Genomic DNA, 20,084 nt, shown 5'->3' with positions numbered 1-20,084 from the left:
CTTTGGTCTGACCCATGATGACTTTTCCTCTGTACTTATGAATAAGGTCCCTGGCTGGCAGATGTAACAAGTTCCTTTTAGGTGCTAATTCTTCTATGCTTCTTCCCAGTATACCTCACAGCAGACAGCAGGATGTGACCCTACGGAAATAAGGGTCTGCTGTGCCATGCTCCTGGAATATTCACTTCCAGATTCACATTTCACCACAAATTGGTATTTCCACACCACTGCAATGCAATAGATATTGTCCACGTCTGTTCAGTCAGTTCACAGTCAACAAACTTCAACTGAGAATTGGGAAAAATACAGCAAAAGATTTTCTGATTGAAATGTTTGAAGTAACTCCCATTGAGAGGGTTCCCATCCTTTCTGTGTTTGTTTTTTGGGAATATCCTGGCTAATGTGTTTCCTTGATTGAAACTGAAAAAATTAAGTTACTATTGGAGAACATTTATGACTGGTAACATTTGAAAATAAGTGAGGGTACGTCTAGACTACAGGATTTTGTTGACAGAAGTTTTGTCGACAGATACTGTCGACAAAGCTTCTGTCGACAAAGAGCGTCTACACTACATTCAGTTCTGTCGACAAAGCAAGCTGCTTTGTCGACATCGCAGTGTAGACGCAAAGGACAGTTTAGATGCAATAACGCTTTCTGTCGACAGAACTCTGTCGACAGAAGGCGTTATGCCTTGTAAAATGAGGTTTACCAGGGTCAACAAAATTGCTGAGTTCTGTCGACGTTATGTCGACAGAACTCAGTGGTAGTGTAGACGCAGGTTTAGTTTTGTCGACAAAAGTCCACTTTTGTCGACAAAACCCTGTAGTCTAGACACACCCTGAGTATGTGCACCAGAAAACTGATTCTAAAACATACATATATCTGTTCAATACATAAACATGAAGGGCATGTCTACACAGCAGGGCTAAAGCCAAAATAAGCTATGCAACTTGCGCTATGTCAATTCCATTGTTTAAGTCAAAATAGCTTTTTTCAGCTTTTGACTCTGTCTACATAGCAGGAAGTCCGAGAAAGAGCACTCTTCCTCCGACTTTCCTTATTCCTCATAAAATGAAGTTTATAGGAGTCAGAGTAAAAAGTCCTCCAGCTTGGCATTATTTTGACATTATGTTGAAATAACTGCTTGTTGTGTGGGTGCGGACTATGTTATTTCAGAATAATGTCAGTTATTCTGAAATAACGCTGCCGTGTAGACATAGCCAAAGTGACTCAGTGTCCAATTAAGTATAACCAATACAACTTGAATTTTACTAACAACTATTCAGAATTAGTTAGTCACAAACAGACCAAAAATTATTTGAAGACATGAAAAAAATCACTCTTGGAAATTTTTTAAACTAAAAAAAAGCAAAATGTGTTGAATTAAAAATAGTTACTATTTCTGTACCTCCTCTTCAATAAAAACTGGGGGTATGTCTACACTACAGGCTACAGACTAAAAGCAAGCCGCTTTGTTAACATGAGAGTGTAGATGCAAAGGACAGTGTAGATGCAATAACTCCTTCTGTCAACAGAACTCTGTTGACAAAAGGCATTATTCCTCATAGAATGAGGTTTACCACCATCGACAAAACTGCCGAGTTCTGTCGACATTATGTCGACAGAACTCGGCTATAGTGTAGACGCAAGTATAGTTTTGTCAACAAAAGTCACTTTTGTCAACAAAACCCTGTAGTCTAGACACACCCTGGCTACACTGGCTGCTTGAATTTCCGCAAGAACACCGACGATCTCATGTAAGATCGTCAGTGTTCTTGCGGAAATACTATGCTGCTCCCATTCGGGCAGAAGTCTTTTTCCAAAAGACTTTTGCACAAAAGGGCCAGTGTAGACAACACAGTAGTGTTTTCCGCAAAAAAGCCCCGATCGCGAAAGTGCTTTTGCGGAAAAGCATCCTGCCAATCTAGATGGGCTTTTCCGAAAATGCTTTTAATGGAAAACTTTTCCGTTAAAAGCATTTTCGGAAAATCATGCCAGTGTAGACGTAGCCCCTAAGTTTTATTCTAGAGGGAAAGGAAGAAAGTATGTTAGCATTGCAAAAATTACTGAGCAATTAAAGGTAAAAAGTTTAGTACAAAATTAGAATTATAACCTATTTTCTCTGTCACATTAGGGAGTCTGCTCTGTTCTCGGTATGTGTGATTTCCATACATATTAATAAAAAACAACTAATAGTTTGGTAGCACTTTAAAGACTATCTCGGCTACCCTTCTGAAACTTTTATACCTATTAATGGCAGTTTGATGCAGGCACCACAAGATAAATAGCTTCCTTTCTGAACAATGACTGTATTGCTTTATATGCTGTTAGCATTAGACTGATATATTTACTACTTTGAATCTTTTAGTAATAGTCACACTAAATTATTTAAAAGTATTATTGGAAATTCCAAATCAGCAAGCTAAATTTATGATTTATTTGCAGTTATGTGAGTTCAGGTTATCTGCCTGCAGCTGCAATTGAAGAAGAGTTCCAAAGACATTTTGTTTCTGCCAGTCATTGGTTATCAGCAGATCAAGTGACATCCTTACACAATGCATCACACTTAAGGTATGTTTCAGATTGTTTTAGGGAAATGGAGGAAAGTTACTAAGCAAATCAGAATATATATGGTGATCTAAATGGTCTAGATAATGGAGTAAGAATTGTTCATAAATTAAGTTTGTTGGCTTATTTTCTCAAGAAGTTGCATCTTTTCTCAGGCATGTAGACCTTCATAAATGTCATATGCTGTTATATAGTAGAGACCCAGGTTCATTCACAGCTTCATTATTTGCTCTCCAAAGAATGAGAGTTCATGTGTTTTAGGGACTTGATCCAAACCCATTAAAATCAAACTATAGGCTTCCATTGACTTCAGTGGATGTTGGATCAGGCCCTTTGTGCATCTGTAGATATATTCTGAGATGTATTATATATATAATCATACAAACGCACATACCTAGACACATGGGATATTTATGCATTATAGATATAGACACACACAACATTCAGTGTTTAGTCTTTTAATTAGACCCTAAAAACAAAACCAGATATCTGTCCCAGAAACTTAAGAAAGCAAAGAGCATATTTAGGGACTAACATTACTGTTTTCTATCTTAGAGAAGAGTGCACTTCAGGCAACATAATCACCCTAAAATGTTTGGGTAAGTGCTTGTGAAATTAAAAGTAACAGTTTGAAAACTATCTTCAGTTACATCCTTTGCAGTTGGCTCATATAAGAGGACTCTAAGAAAAGCCAGGAGTATATTGCCATGTTGTAAACTGTGGGTAATGTTTTTGTGAGGTTCAGGGAGAACTGCCTTCGGTAAGTAAAGTTTCAAGGAAAGCCAGAGAAGAAGTTGTGGGGTGAGGAGGCAAGAGATGGGGAATGGAAGCATATATTGGGAGGATTTATGTACAAGTGAGGAAGCAACTATTGAAGGACACTGAATGAGTTCTGTTAATGAATGAATATTATAAGTCCAGGTAATTGTCACTGGAGAGGGAAAAGGGAAAATGTTGTCTTACCTATGAATTTACATTCTAGGATCTTTCATGTCAGAGAGCCTTTAGAGGGGGATTGTCTCCATTTCCATGGGAAACAGAAACCAACCAGATCTTTGGTCTAAGCCTGTGTGTGGGTTCTGCTCATATCTATTTTCTTAAAAGGTTTGGATTTAACCAGAAGGGCAACATTACCACTTTTTATTATATCAAGAAGACTGCACTGACTTTAGTGTGATCATCTTGCAGATGGAGGCTTCCTTAACTAGCATAGTTGACAGAGTGTTTCATTGAGAGCATGCCAAGCCCCAAAGTCCCCTTTGTTGAAGAGATGACAAATAACTAAAAGATATTTTCAGTTAAAGGAAGAGAGCTATCAATGTGAAGCTGAAATATGATTTTATAGGATGTGTATTACACAGATCAAGATCATGATATGAATCTGCATATTGCCAGAAAACTGATATGCACAGTTTTTTGGTACCACATAACTTTCCTTATCTCTGTTTTGGATACCATATTGGAAGGCCAGAAGCAACCACAAATTTCTGATAAAGCAGGCTAAAAAACTTTCCCCAAATAGTTCCTACTGTACATCTTTTCAAAACACATCCAATTTTGATTTAAACATTATCAATGATGTAGAAGACACCACAACACTTTGTAAAGTTACTTTCACTGTAAACATTTTGCACTGTCTTTCCAGAATGAATTTGTCTAGCTTCATCTTCCAGCCAGTGGACTGCGTCAATCCTTTCTCTGCTAGGTTGAAGATCCCATTATTAAAGATGTGCTCCTCATATAGATCCTTATAGACTGTAATCATGTAATCAAACCCCTTAACTTTCTCATTGTTAAACTTAGCTCTTTGGATCTATCACCATAAGGCATGCTTTCCACCCTTTAAACATACTCATGGCTCTTTTCTGAACCCTCTCCAACTTATCAACTTTTTTGAACTGAAGACACCAGAACTAGACTCTGTATTTTAGTAGTGGTCACGCCAGTGCCACATATAGACATAAAATAACTTCTCTACTCATATTCCAGATACCCCTGTTATGCATCCCATGATCACATTCTCTCTTTTGGCCACGGCATCACACAGCGAACTCAGGTTCAGCTGATAATCATCATAAATAATTTGGTGAACACAACATATATGCATTGGATAACAATGGCTTTCCAAAGCATACAAGATGAACTATTGTACCTTCATTGTCTGATAACTTTCTGATATGGTCTTGTTAATAATGTTGATATATTTTAATTTACTTTGGGGAAATGGATAGATTTGAGTTTGTGGAAAAAGAGTGTGTTCAATTGGATATCCTTCCTGGACTCAAGTGCTCACTCTGTGAGGTGGCTCGTTCCCAGATGAGGGCCCACCCTGACCCACCCCTCATGAGAATGGGTGAGAGAGAAATTTGCTCAGACTTGAGAGCCAGTTGACACTTTTTCATAGAATCCCAGCAATAGTCTTAGGAAAGCAGCCAATGGCTTCTTCCCAATTGGCAATCACACATAGGAACCTGGAGGATCAGCAGGTTCAAAGGGAACAGCTGCCTAGCCAAGGTAGTTCAGAGAGTCTCACTGGAGGTAGCTGGAAATTATTCCATTGCCGAATGCTTCAGTGACTGCTTTGTGTCTATGCTCCTCAAAGTGATTATCAACAAAACCTTTGGAAGGATAACAAATGCTACCAGCAATTCCAATTTCTTCAGATGCTGCCATAGTTGCTTATTGGAAATTTTAAATATACGGCAAATCGGAGTCAGGGGAAGCATCAGTCTGGAAACAATTGCCAGGCAAATCTAGTTTAAAGAAGAGTTTCTTGTGTTTTCTTTCAGTTCTGTTCTGTGAATGCTCAAGATGGCCTCCCCATTGAGCACAATCTTCATAATAAAGAAACTGGTAGCCAGTATGCTCTGGGCTGAGGCTGTGGTAGCCAAGTTTAGTCTGAGTGATGATTTTGTTCTCCTCTCTGCGGATTTGACAGGACTGTTCTCTCAGATGGTGTGACAATGCCCTTTACTAAGAAACTTGAAGCAGGCCTAACATTATGCAGAGTCATGAAGATCTTTTAGTCCTTCGGTATAGGAATGCCTTTATAGAGAATTCCCACTTCACCTTAATCACACCCTCATAAGCAAGGTGAGGACAAACTACACAGCTCTTCAACTTTGCAAGGGTTTTCTCACCTTTGGTTTTCATTTTCTATAAAAAGAAGTACCTGTGAAGATAAACACTCATTTGTGGTTAATTCTGGGAAACATAGCTCAGAATCTGAGTTATCTTGCTTAAAGTCATAGAATTTTCTCTTTCTCTTTAGAGGATCTAGAAGTATGTCTCTTTCATAAGAATTGTTAGGACTTTGTGCTCTTATGTTAAGAGCAGATTGTGATCAATAGCCTTCACCAGTTCCTCTGCCAAAGAAGGGCCTTTTAGGGGAGAGTGTATTACCAGGGAGATTAAAAGGACATCTGCAGGCACATAACCTGCATGTCTCTGTGAGGAAAATCATATCCACTGTATTATTTCTTGTGGAACCCTAGGAGGTTGGAAGAGGACAGTAGGAAGGTCCATATTGAAATGGGATTTGAATTAAAGCTGAATAGAAACTGTTTTCCTGTTCTGTGAACATTTTTGAGGTATCAAAAACTGACTCAACTTGCAAATTGGACTGAAATATCTAATTTCCAAAAAGAATGTCAGTGTGAGTTAATAGAAACACTTTCAAAATATCAAAACCAGATGAAACCATTAAAAATGTATTTTACTTTAAATTACAAAAGTATTCTCTAGCCAGAAAATTGGAGGAAGGAAACAGTTTCACTGAAAAATGTCCAAATTATTCAGAACTCTTTTTCAATTTTTTTTATTTGACAGAAAATGTCAAAACGAAGCCTTTTTTGCAAACAGTTTTGGTTTCAGTAAGTTGGTGTTTTTCTGATGAAAAGTATTTCATCAAAAAATTCCCAACCAATTCTTAATCTGAATCATTTCACTCCATACCTTGATGGTAGGGCTGGGCTGAGTGAGGATTGACTGACCAAACACAATGGAGGACTTAGACAGAACCACTCGGGATAAATTACTCTTTGTTAACAGAAAGGATGCACCTACATGTGGGAAGAAACTTTCTGGCTTGATTTTCAAGTTGTAGGAATAGGGATCCAATATCTCAGGGAGAGGCAGTGGGGGCTTCAACATTTACCCACAGTGCTCAACAACACAGATTTTTTGTTTGGTTTCGCTGAAGGAAGCTTTGATGCAACCTGCTCCAATGTCCTGATGTGAACCTCACCCTTAAGAGAGCTTGGAACTGGTTCTATGGTGACCTATTACATTTTCTTAGGCTGGATTTTACCCATAGCCCAGCTCAGAGCTGAGCTCCTATAATCTACTTAATATTGCCATTTCTGAGGGGAGAGAAAGTCAAAAGAACTGAGGAGAGTTGTTTAGTTTGGGATTTTTTTAGCAGTTTTGAGGAGAAAAACCTTGAATCCAATGATGGAGAAAAATACTGAGATACATTTAGTTAATATCTTTAAAAAGTCCTGTGAGAGCTCTGCAGCAAAGCCATTGAATCTGCTGTGTGTACTGCTTGGAGACACAAAATTCTGGGGAGGTGTTCTTGAAGGATGATCCTAATTCCAGGCTCAGACCCAAGATATGGTCTGACTCCAGTTGCTGTAGAAAAGGGGAACATCCACTGCGAAGACTGATATTAAGCAGACTGAGAATAACTGGAATTCAAAAAAGTAAAGAATAAAATTGTGCTTCACACAGATAGGATTGTGTTTACTATGTTTATAATACTCTCCCGATTCTTTCTTCCCATTCATACAGAGTGTGGTACTAGGTCCAGGTTCTCCTCCCGCATAGTTGGTGGAAATGCATCATCACCCAAGCAATGGCCATGGCAGGTCAGCCTTCAGTTTGAAGGATTCCATCTGTGTGGGGGATCCATCATCACCCCACGGTGGATTATCACAGCAGCCCACTGTGTTTATGAGTAAGTATTTTATCTATTTACTTGCTCAGCTTCCCTATATCTGGCTGCATCAATTCAAGGGATAGTTGCTTTCATGCAGAAGGATAATGGGAACAGAATGACAAATTACATTGAAGAAAAGTTTTGCCCAGGAGTGAATTGTTATCCCTATTGGACTGTTTTGTTCTCTGTATTATGATTTTATTATTTTTCTAAGCTTGCTCCAATGAAAGTATCTCACATACTATTGTATAAAGTGAAGGCACTGGTTGAAAGAAGGCATATGCTAACAATGGTCCATCTGCTATGACATCAAAATCTAAGGTCATATCTGGGAGATTGGGCCTCGTTTTCAGAGATTCTGAACATTCAAACTTCTATTGATGTCAATAAGAACAACGGGGCCCAACAGACCTGGATAGTGGTGAAACAGTGAGAGAAGTGAGTTCCAGAATGACGGGCCCTCTCCAGAAAATGCCCAACTATTGGCCCCCTTAAATAAATCTAATGACTTATTTTGAGTGCTCCAGCTGGTCTCAAGCACTCTGATGTTACACAGGGAGGGTATGTCTACACTACCCCGCTAGTTCGAACTAGCGGGGTAATGTAGGCATACCGCACTTGCAAATGAAGCCCGGGATTTGAATTTCCCGGGTTTCATTTGCATAAGCGGGGAGCCGCCATTTTTAAAACCCCGCTGGTTCGAACCCCGTGCAGCGCGGCTACACGGGGCACAAACTAGGTAGTTCGAACTAGGCTTCCTAGTTCGAACTACCGTTACTCCTCGAGGAGTAACGGTAGTTCGAACTAGGAAGCCTAGTTCGAACTACCTAGTTTGTGCCCCGTGTAGCCGCGCTGCACGGGGTTCGAACCAGCGGGGTTTTAAAAATGGCGGCTCCCCGCTTATGCAAATGAAGCCCGGGAAATTCAAATCCCGGGCTTCATTTGCAAGTGCGGTATGCCTACATTACCCTCCTAGTTCGAACTAGCGGGGTAGTGTAGACATACCCGGAGAGAGGTGGTTTTTCAAGTAGGTAGGAAAACCATGTAAGTCTCTATAGCACTTTACTCTACACCAAACAAATAGGGGGCCACTATAGCCTTTGGCACATTAGTGAAATGTACTATATAAGTGTACTCTGTTAGGGTACATGTACTCTGCACACTTATTTCAGATTAAGCTATTCGGAAGAAATACTCCGAAATAGCTTATTTCAAAATAGCACATCTACACTACAGGGAAGCCTCAAAATTAGCCTGAGGCAGGCTCCTCTAATGTGGACATGCTACCTTAATTTAGGGCACCAGGAGGCACTGGGGAGGAGCTATTTCAAAACAGCAGCAGTGGAGAGTCTACACGACAGCAATGTCAAAATAGCTATTTTGGAATAGGTGTAATTCCTTATGGAATGAGGTTTACAGAATAAGCTGTCTGTTATTTTGAATTTATTTCTGTGTAGATGCTCACATTGTTATTTCAAAATAACTGTGCTGTGTAGATGCACCCCTAGTCATTGTACTTAGAAGCACTGTCTTTCTAAGTTGCTGGGGAGTGCTCAACTCCAGCTCCACTGCAGACTGTGCCCTTAGTCCAGCCCATCCCACTCTTCCCAACCTGCTCCATTCTTTCCTTCCCGCTTTCTGACCTTTTCCCTGAGAATGCCCTGCCCTTACTACTTCCCAACTCCCCCAATGCCTCCTGCATGCCACTGAATAGCTGAACATGGTGGGCAGGAGGCACTGGGAGAAGAGGGAGGAGCTGACTGGAGGGCTGCTGGTGGGTTCTGAGCATCCTCTATTTTCACTGAAGGAAAGGGAAGGAGCTGATTGGAGAGCGGCTGATGGGTGCTGAGCATTTACTATTTTTTTTCCATGGGTGCTTTGGAGGTGGTGAAAAGCCCTGGGCACTGCAGACCTGTGTCCGTGTGTTTATTTATTTATGAGCTGAAGTTTAAAACATGGCTGATATTAACAGGCAGCTCGATAAGTAGTATCAATTACGAATATTCTGATTCTGATAGCTATTAATTTTGCATATAGGCACAATTGACAATTTTAAAACTTTATCTTGATTAAAGATTTCTCCTTCCCTCCCACCTCTTTGTTTCAGTTTGTACTTGCCTAGCTCCTGGAGAGTGCAGGTGGGTTTTGTGACTCAACAAGACACTTCAGCTAATCCATATGCAGTGGAAAAAATTGTATACCATAGAAGTTATAAACCCAAGACAATGGGGAATGACATAGCACTGATGAAGCTGGCAGCACCACTTGCTCTCAATGGTAATTTTCCACCTTTCATTTTTTTTCCCTTTTTTTTTTAATTAAAAGACGGGAGGAATTTCAAATAATGCAGACTAGAAAAGCCTCTGACACAGAGATGTGCCTAAATCAGAATGCTGGGGAGAAATCCCAACTCCTCTGAAGTCAGTGCAAAACTCCTAAGGCTATGTCTACACTGCAGGCTTTTTGCACAAGAACAGAAGTTCTTGCGCAAAAACTTGCTGGGTGTCTACACTGCACGCACGTTCTCGCACATGTAAATTTACAGTACAGCGTCAGAAAACAGGGCTTCTTCTGGAAGAGTTATTCCTCTCCCCATGAGGAATAAGCCCTCTTGCGCAAGAGCTTTCCACAAGAGGGCAGTGTAGACAGGCAACATGATTTTCTTGCGCAAGAAACCCCTATGGCTAAAATGGCCATTAGAGCTTTCTTGTGCAAAAGAGCATCCACACTGTCATGGACACTCTTGTGCAAAAGCACATCTCTTGTGCAAAACAGTTCTTGTGCAAGACACCATCAGTGTAGACGTAACCCTCTTGTCTTCAGTGGGGAACCCCAATGAGTTCTGGGGAAGTTCAGATCCAGTCCACATCCAAACATTGCAGCTCGGGCCTATGTCTAAACTGGGCCTTATATTAGGTAATCCTGAGCCACACTTCTGGAGAAGTTTAGATTTGAATCCAAACTGGATCTGAACTTTAAAGGGCAGGTTCCTTTCTGTTTCAAAGCAGGTGCAAGGCAGAACTGTCTGCTCACATTTTATCATCTCATAAGCCATGACCCAACCTACATTTAAATTAATGGAGAAAGTCCCGCTGATTTCAAAGGGTATTGGATTAGGCTCACAGTATTGCTGGACTAGTCCAAAAATACCTAATACTAGGATATATCCTGTGCTTAATAGATCTAATTCACATGGATGTAAGTATCATTAAATGACACAAACTTGTCTTTAAAAATATTGGAAATATTTTTAAAGACAAGTTTGTGTCATTTAATGATAACTAGTTTGGAAGAATAAGAATCAATGGTTCAGATAACTAGCTTCCTTCCTCTGTGTGATTTCCCTCTGGAAGTCCATTTATATACTGCTTACAGGGAGTTGGAAATCACACAGAGGGAGGAAGCTAGTTATCTGAACCATTGATTCTTATTCTTCCAAACTAGTTTTTCCATCCCTGATAGAGTGAGTTAGCCTCTCACCAGGTCCAGCTCACAGTTGAGACTAAATGATGTCTGTGCTCCCCATCCCCCTGCTGAACTAAATTCTGTGAATGTATGGAGGCCTGCAGCAGAGCTGTTAGGAATCCAGTATCCATGTAGCTGACAAAAATGTTGTTGGTTACTCAATTAACTGCTGCTGCTCTGCATAGAAAGGAGCTTGGGAATTTATTGGTGGGCATACTCGCTCAGTCCCAGCTTGTGAGTGCTTGCTCGCCAGCTCCCAGAAGACTTTAAATGCAGAACTGCAGCGGGGGCAGCGTCTGGGACCTAGCATGAGCCAGGACTCAGCCAACCTGCCAGTCAGACCGTTAAAAGACTTATTCGCAGAGCCACAGAGGGAGTGGGAAGGCTTGTGTGTCGTTTGTAGCATTAACAAGTAAGCATCCGCTTATCAGTTAATCATTTAACTGGATACACTATTACATCTCTAGTCTGCAGTGCCCAGGGCTTTGAATCTGGCACCTTTCATATATTCAGAGAATTAACATTTCAAATAAAAGTCAAGACAATTAATATAAAGTGATGCATTGAAATTAAAAACAAAACAAACATCACTCTTACTTTCAGATCAGGATGCCAACTTCAACTGACATGCCTGGTGAACCAAAATACAGAAACATTGGTAAAAAGAGCATTTTACTGTTTTCTCCCCATCAAAGAGAGTACCTTTCTTCCTGAGGGTACTTCTACAAATATTGTCAGTTCTCATGTTCATATTTTCTAGTTCCCCAATTGGCTGTTTGTTAGAAATTATTTCTCCTCTGTAGTTAAATAAAAATTACATTTCAGGATTTTATTTCCCAAAATCTCAACGATCATATTTTTAAAAAAAGCAAATTAGTTTAGGATATTATAAAGTTTATCAAAATTCTGCAGTACGTGACCATCTCTGAAATTTACTCACAATATGATTAGAACAACTGGAATGTAGGGAACTTGGAAGATTCCATATTGTGACCAGATGCTTTGCACAAAAGAAAAATTCATGCTGGAAAATTGGACTGTTTGTGAGCCCCTATGTGCCAGTGGTATTTCTACAGAGCCTCCCCCCACTCAGTGACAGTACATTTAAACACGTTGCAGCTGCAAACATACAGTGACACAAAAGTCATCAGTAACTTGCATCAAATAAATTACACAACATTTAATATCCTAATCCTGAAACGATTGAAGGAAGGTAAAAGCACTTGTAGAGCCCTGACAGTTTAGTCAGTAGAGGGCAGTAGTGTGCTCCCATGATTCATATATAAGTTATTAAATATGTACTTTAGCAGGTAAAATTGTATAATACTGGGTTTAGATGCTGGTGTTGATTTCATGCATGAGAGGAGAAACAAGTCTGTGTGTTAGATTGAATTACATTGCATGTGTAACCCTTCTGCCAGGTGGTGGTGGAAGCAACCAGGGCCGGGTTCAATGTCTAGGGGCTCCTTTTAAACAATACAACACAGAACCAGCTCAACCCCTTCTCCCCCCACTTAGTAACCTGGGAACATGACACTAGGGATATTAAGAAGCAGGTAGTTGGCTAATTGTGTAGTCGATACAATTTGTATCAACTACACAAGTAGTCGATAAGGGAATGGCTCTGTCCCAGCTCACGCCAGCTCCAGAAGCTACCCCTGCTGCGGCTCTGCAGTTTAAATGTAGTAGGAGCTAGGTGCATAGACAGCCTGGCTCCTACTATAATTAAACTGCAGAGCCATAGCAGGGGTAGCTCCTGGAGCTGGGACTGAGCAGTCCTGGCTTGCACCAGCTCTGGGACTGCTGCAGCTCTGCCTTCCTTGCCCCCCCATCCACGCACGGTGGAGATGGTGCTGTGGGGAACCGGCTTTTAAGCCAGCTCCCCCCAGCAAGGGCTCCTGCTTCTCCCGCCTTGTTTAATGTGGTCCTTCCAGATCAGGGTGACCTGCTACATGTAGTTCTCCATAATGACTTGACTACCTGATAAGCCTACTCAACTAGTCGCTTCCATCCCTAAATTACACACCACCCCCTGGTGCCTCTGTGATGCAATATTTTCCCATTCACAAGCACAGGGTCTGAATGTAGAAAAGAACGTTTTAGTGAAAGGAGAAAAGTCACTAAACATCGATTAGGGAACATGCCACAAAAGCAGGATTCACAACCATAGAACTGTGAGCAGGACACCCACCCCAGAGTGCATGGGGCAGAGTCTTCTGCCTCATGTTCATCAGTTCTGCAACCTAGAGTTCCTTTACTGGGTCTCCCTCTGCTCCCTCACCGCACCACACTCCACTCACAGTGGCTGGCCTTGTTCAGAAAGGAAACAGGGTTAGAGGAGTATCTGTGTGAGTTCAACTCCCAGCCAGGGAAGAAATCTGCCATCTGAGCACTGACTCTGGCTAGTCGCTCCGCCAGCTTCTGTTCCTTGCTGCCTGGTCACTCCTGCTGGCCAACTGGTCGTCACTTTTGCTGGCTGCCCATCAGTCACCTTCTGTTGCCACCTGCCTTTCTGTTGTGACCTTAGTAGGACAGTCTCAATGATTTTTAGCTTTTAGCAGGCAGGAAAGAAATACTGCTTCAGCACACGTGATTTCAGCTCTTACTGAGAACTTAAAATAACAAAAGACTCGTAATGAGACATCTTTAGCTCTGTCTTTGAACATTGGGGAGGAACAGGTTAAACCAGTCCAGGAACCTCTAGGGAGAATCCAGACCTCCTGGCTGGGTCACCTGTCCCCACCCCTCTCTGCTTTCATGGGGATTTGGCATTCGAGCCCTAGCTTAACGTGATCCTTCCAGCTCAGGGTGACACCCTCATGTGGGACAGGCTAAGCATAGTTCTGCTTCCCTTTACTCAGACAATGAAGACAAAAATGCTGATACCAACATTTCACTACCCCTGTCTTCAGTACTAAAGTGATTTGTAACCCAATACCAGATAGAGCTGATCACGTGGAACTACACAGCTCCTGTCTGTTAAATGAATACATTTACGCTATATATGGATCTAAATACGGTTTGCTCCTGAAGTCACTCCTCCTCCCAAACTAACTGACAGAGGAGAATTCAGGCAGACCCTCCATATACAAGTTTACCTTGAGACCAATATTGAAGCCCTTACACATGCTTAAAATTCTTACTGAAGTAAAGACTGGTTTAAAATAATCTTAATAACAAACCCTTGCAGATCTGGCTTCATGGCAACTTTAGAGTGGTTCCTCTCAGATACCCATTTAGTGCAGCTTCAGCTTTTCTGAAGTTACACTTTCTTATTGTAAATATTTCAAGACCTATCTTCCACTGGTGTAAACTCATTTACACCAGGTGAGTATCTGAGCCAATTATTTTATATGTAATAATAGTACAAAGCACTTACATACCACTTTTTATAGGTAGATCTCAAAGGATTTTTACAAAGGAGGTCAGTAATCAGATGTATAAAATAAAACATGCACACAAATAACCACACCCCCGTGTAGGTCTTCCTCTGTGCATTTTAAGAGCAATTGTTTCTTTTTAAATAGGCCTGATAGAACCAATTTGTCTGCCTAATTTTGGTGAACATTTTCCAGAAGGGAAAATGTGCTGGATATCAGGATGGGGAGCTACAGCAGAAGGAGGTGGGTATTTTTAATGTCCATTCTAAATTAGATGCACTAAAAAAAGTCATGTGGTGTAAGCATAGTGTTTGGCAGTTTCAGTATGCAGCATTAAATCTTCAGAAAAACCTGGAAAATAAAGCTAATTCTATGTACGTGAATAATCTAATAATCTAGGATAAACTTCACCCATGTACAGAAGGACAAACAAGGCCTAACCAACATTTAAAGCCTCAATTAGGGCTATGCATTTCATCTCTAGCAAATACCACCCAGAGTAATTTATCTAAATTTACCTAATTCGATTGATTTCGTTGTTTATAACCTCAAGTAGAGGAAGTACACATGATTCCATGAACCAAATGCACATTGTCTACACTGATGTACATTAGAGCTTGCTGAATAATAAAGAAAACATATGTGAACAAGAGTTCACTTTACTATGAAACGTGGAGGTCATCATTTTCATCAACCATATCATAAAAGTGAAAGTTTTTGAATTGTCATTTACATTGGAAGGGCCATGGTGATAGGGGTCTTAGAAAAATGAACAGAAGCGAGAGAGGCAACCAACCCCAGAGGGTGAACAGCGAATAGACAATAGGTCAAAGCAAAAAGTGTGTGAGCAAACTATATTTTTGATACAATTCATCCAAACAATTTGATCAATAGTTACAAATTATGATTCCACTCAAAGAAAATCAGGCTTAATTTGTAAACAATTTGCTAACTAAATGGGGAGGGGGCCTGCATTAACAAGTATTGTTTGTAATGAGTAGTTTGACCAGCTCTAAATTCTTTCCATCATCATTAGTTGCCAAGTTGTAGAATCACATAATGCACAACAATCAAAGCTCTATGACGTAGCTCATTATTGGGTAATGTAGGCAAGTGACAGGATGTCTAGATTTCCTGTTTGTTTATTATCATGTTAAAGTTAAAGCATATTCTTTTATCTTTGCTTTCCCAATTCTTCATATCCTTAAGCCTTTCTTCTTTACTGCAGGGGATTGGTTTCAAGGAAATAACAGCACTGTAAAACTGTAGGACTTTAAAAAAGAAAGAATTATCTATGTTTTTAAACAGGTGATACATCAGAGACCATGAATTTTGCTGGTGTTCCTTTGATTTCTAATAAGGTTTGCAACCACAAGGACATCTATGGGGGAATCATAACTTCTTCAATGCTCTGTGCAGGTTATTTAAAAGGAGGTGTGGACACCTGCCAGGTATGGATATTTCTTAACAACAATTGAACTGATTAACATTGTTTGTAAAAATCAGAGTAATGCATTATCAGGAAACAACACCCAGCCTTTTCCTCAGCAAATATTTGTAGATATTTTACTGTGTATGTATACCAGATACTGTGACTACTTGCATTCAGAAAGTATGACTCCCTGCCTTCCTTTAATCTGTGCACTTTATCAGCAACTGCAGAAGGTACATTTACAGTTCTCTAAAGAAATAAGTACTTAAGTTCAGACTTCTTTTATGTGCTTAAGTGTGATACCACCCATTTTCTGCTCTGCTCACAGCCTTTAGTAAGGGGAAGAGGTCTCACTTAAGCCAGCTCTTAAGACTTGCAAGGGCAGAAATCCCATGATTAACATACAGCAACCAGTGCATTACGCTTTGCTGTCTGACTTTAGTGAGAAATGGAAGTGTGTAAATCTGGAAGAGAACTAGATTTGGAAAGACTAAAACTAGAAAATGCCTAGGTCTGGTAATGAATTGTGAAGTCTCTCACAATATCTATAAATCACTGGTTCAAATCCAGCCCAGGTTAGTGATGGAAAGTCATTAATTATTTGTATTTTGGGAGCACTCACAGGACCAAAGAATTACAAAATAGATTTATCAAAGAGTGCCACTACACGGTCAGTGATAACAGGGTTACCAAAAACTTTGTTGGCACAGTAAAATCACAAGTAATGGACAGACACTGAACATCCAGCCAGGCCATCTTCAGGACCTACCTACTGTTTGATCAGGGTGGCCTTTGATCTGCCAGGAGGTTACTTCCCTTTGATATGATGATGATGATGAGCACCCACAACGTACTAAGTGTTGTCTAAATGCAGAGTAATACCAGTAATATTGCCCTGCTCTCAGAAGCTCACCAATGGAGGACGAGGAAGAGGGATAAAATACATCAATTTATTAGCCCTGCTGTTTGCATTGAATGTTCGTGTTTGGAAGTGGTATCCCCAGACATAAAAGGCCTACTGAGAGTGTTGAATTAAATAGAGAAAGAGATGGGCTTAATAGATATGAGATAATTAGAGGGCCTTCAAGTACTGTCATCACTGATGAACCACGGATATACTAGTACCACCGGAATTTGACTATTCCCATCTATTATTCTGTATTCATACAGTACATAGTGGCTGTGTCTACACTGGCAAGTTATTCCGGAAAATCAGCCGCTTTTCCGGAAAAACTTGCAAGCTGTCTACACTGGCCGCTTGAATTTCCGGAAAAGCACTGACGATCTCATGTAAAATCATCAGTGCTTTTCTGGAAAAACTATGCTACTCCCGTTCAGGCAAAAGTCTTTTTCCGGAAAACTGTTCTGGAAAAGGGCCAGTGTAGACAGCACATTAGCGTTTTCCGCAAAAAAGCCCCAACTGCGAAAATGACCATTAGGGCTTTTTTGCGGAAAAGCGCGTCTAGATTGGCCACGGATGCTTTTCCAGAAAAAGTGCTTTTCCAGAAAAGCATCCTGCCAATCTAAACACGCTTTTCCGAAAATGCTTTTAACGGAAAACTTTTCCGTTAAAAGCATTTCCGGAAAATCATGCCAGTGTAGACGTAGCCAGCAGGTATAGCAGTGCAATATCATAAATGGCATTTCCAGTAGTGAATCTTTCATGATGGGTCCTCTTGGGCCACAACATACCCACATAAAAATTGATATTTGTGGATTTCCCATGAGCAGTTAGGAAAAGCAGATACCCACTCCTTATACATCTCTAAATAGATTCTTTGTCCATATATCCCAAAGAATCCTCAAGTAATATTTGTTCCAACATTATAAAGGCCCCAATTTGGGGGCTTATATTCAGGACTTCTAGTTCTCAGACCATTAAACAATGAGAAAATCATGGGCAAATAGTGTCCCACAATTATAGGAACATTGAACAGTGCTGATGTTTGTTCTGGGAGATTTTAATTTGACTATTGCATGTAATATGATTGAGTAAAGCTAAACAAAAATCAGAATTGCCATCCCATGAGAAATTCTGATATTTCAATATTTGTTTTTATTTTGAATTGCGACAATAAGATAAAATATAAAAATTTTACACAGAACAAAAAGTTCTGAAAAATTTTTATTTGGAACTTTCAATATTTTACATCAAAACAAAATATATCAGTGTTTCCAAATAGAAATGTTATAGTTTGGTTTGTTGAATTGACCCAAAATACTTCTTTCAAGTCAGTTCACCATTAAACTACTTTTTCCTATTATGGTACATTTGCTTATGGGTTCAGGTTGCCAAATGGCTCCATTCTTCTCTATGTACCAAGCTCCCTGGCCTGACTACATTATTCTTAGGGCTCCTTAAGTTATGTGACTCTCATCATGCACTATGTTGCGCAGTGAGAACACTGTTGCATTATAGGAGACGTAGTCCAGCCAGGGAGCACAGCCCAGAAGACAGAATGGGGACCAGAATGACAACTCCCATGAGGCAATGCACCACAATAGGGAAATGCAGTTCAAAGCTAGACTGACTCTAAATAAAGATTGTTTAACACGGGGTTTATTCAACAACTCAAAATATTCGAATTCAAGTAGAACCAATCAAAAACTAAAGATTTCATTTTGTTTTCCCTAATGAAACAATTCAATAAAATAAAAATTTTCCCTAGGAAAATTTTGATTTTGTGGAAACTGCATTTTCCGTCAGAAAATCACTCCCATGGACAATTCCCTAACCATTGTAACACTTACTACATCTTTGCACATATGAATGAGAATTTGCAGATAACACTTTTTCACAGCAAAGAGAGAAAGTATTTCATGTCTACTCCATAGAAAAGTTACTCATTTGTGAAAGTCAAAGTCCCTATAAGTGGGGTTTTTTTTTCATAAGATTCAGAAGGGAGAGAGATTAAGAAACTCTTACCAGTGGTATTTGCTATACTCCAGAATAAATAATCCCTCATATTTTGCGGGGGGGAGGGAGGAGATGCTGACCATTTGTTTGATTTCTTTGGTCTCTCAGGGAGATAGCGGGGGACCCTTAGCATGCAAAGATATGAACACCTGGAAACTGGTAGGAACTACCAGCTTTGGGATGGGCTGTGCAGAAGTAAATAAACCAGGAGTCTACAGTCGTACCACCTCATTTCTTGACTGGATACATGAACAAATGGAGGTTTGTTTTCCCCCTTCCATCTTTTGCCTGATAATCAGAGTTTGCTCTTACTTCAAGTCTGTCCATTAATCAGAACGAGAGGGCTCCAACAATGCCTATACAGTCAAGTATTGCTGTCTTACTGGGACAGTCAACATTTTAGTTGTCTCTGGGAGACCCAAGGAGAAAAGAAGGGATAACCGCTTAGGATGACAACCAGCCAGCTGATGAAGTGAAGAGGCTTTATTTCTCAAAAAGAAAAATAAGCATTAGCAATAAAGTATCTATTTCATTTTTATAATTGTTTATCATATGTACAATATTTCAGCAGTCATTTACTGTCCCATGTGGATTAAAGCAATCATGTGACTTTAGAATCATTTCACAGAGCAGTAAGATGAATATTTTAAAACTTTTACTTTTTAGAGAGAAGAACTGTGAATCTGAAGATAGCATTGATTCACTGAACTTTTGAAACTGGATTTCAAATTCCTGCTCCACAGAATCATGTACCCCATCCCATGGACTCTTAGGCTGTGTTTTATATTAACAGCAATTACTTTCTATCATCTCTTCACTCAAACTCATAACTTACTGTATGTAATGAAAAGAGCAATGGTCGTTTCTGGTTTCATTCAGCCCCTTTCAGAGGTAAAAGCCAGGAGGATTCACGATGATGTGTATGTATGTGTTTTGGCACCTATACATCTCATGTAAAGAAAAAGCTGCAAGAAAACTGATAATAGAGTGCTATATTGACTTGGGTGATACTAGCTAAAGATTATAGAGGAAGAAATTTAAAATAGTGACTGTTTTTATACTTTCATTCCAGGGATCAGAGTACAAGAAATTTATTTTCTTCCTTGATCTGTGCATATTTAAGACTCATAATCCACTTCCCAGCTATTATCAAACTGTTTTGTTAACTAAATTAATAGAAACAAATATATGATGATTTTTCAAGTATGCTCTGTTCTCATTATTAAGAGAGATTTAGCCCAGATCCACTTGCATCTTGCTGAAAATATACCTTAGTGTGACTCAGGGATTTCATGACATAGTAAATGATTGGCTCTGAAACTGGCAAAACATAGCTTTGAATTTTACACTTAAATTCTGAGACTGTCTTAAAGATACTCAGA

At 39.9% G+C, this 20,084-nt stretch overlaps 1 protein-coding gene across 1 annotated transcript in view; it reads left to right on the top strand.

The window, feature by feature from the left end:
* TMPRSS3 (transmembrane serine protease 3) overlaps positions 1–19,839 on the top strand; it is a 28,092-nt gene extending 8,253 nt beyond the window's left edge. The window contains exons 6-12 of the mRNA XM_075920286.1: positions 2,447–2,572; positions 3,125–3,168; positions 7,361–7,526; positions 9,616–9,785; positions 15,662–15,804; positions 18,811–18,963; positions 19,369–19,839. Of these exons, the coding sequence (XP_075776401.1) occupies positions 2,447–2,572; positions 3,125–3,168; positions 7,361–7,526; positions 9,616–9,785; positions 15,662–15,804; positions 18,811–18,963; positions 19,369–19,383 (817 nt within the window). The 3' untranslated portion in view covers positions 19,384–19,839. The remainder of the gene's footprint in view (positions 1–2,446; positions 2,573–3,124; positions 3,169–7,360; positions 7,527–9,615; positions 9,786–15,661; positions 15,805–18,810; positions 18,964–19,368) is intronic.
* The last annotated feature ends 245 nt before the right edge of the window (positions 19,840–20,084 follow it).

This window comes from Pelodiscus sinensis, chromosome 1, assembly GCF_049634645.1.
Source record: "Pelodiscus sinensis isolate JC-2024 chromosome 1, ASM4963464v1, whole genome shotgun sequence".
NCBI classification, from domain to species: Eukaryota; Metazoa; Chordata; order Testudines; family Trionychidae; genus Pelodiscus; species Pelodiscus sinensis.
The sequence above is the reverse complement of the archived record's forward strand: the minus strand, read 5'-3'. Positions and strand labels throughout refer to the sequence as shown.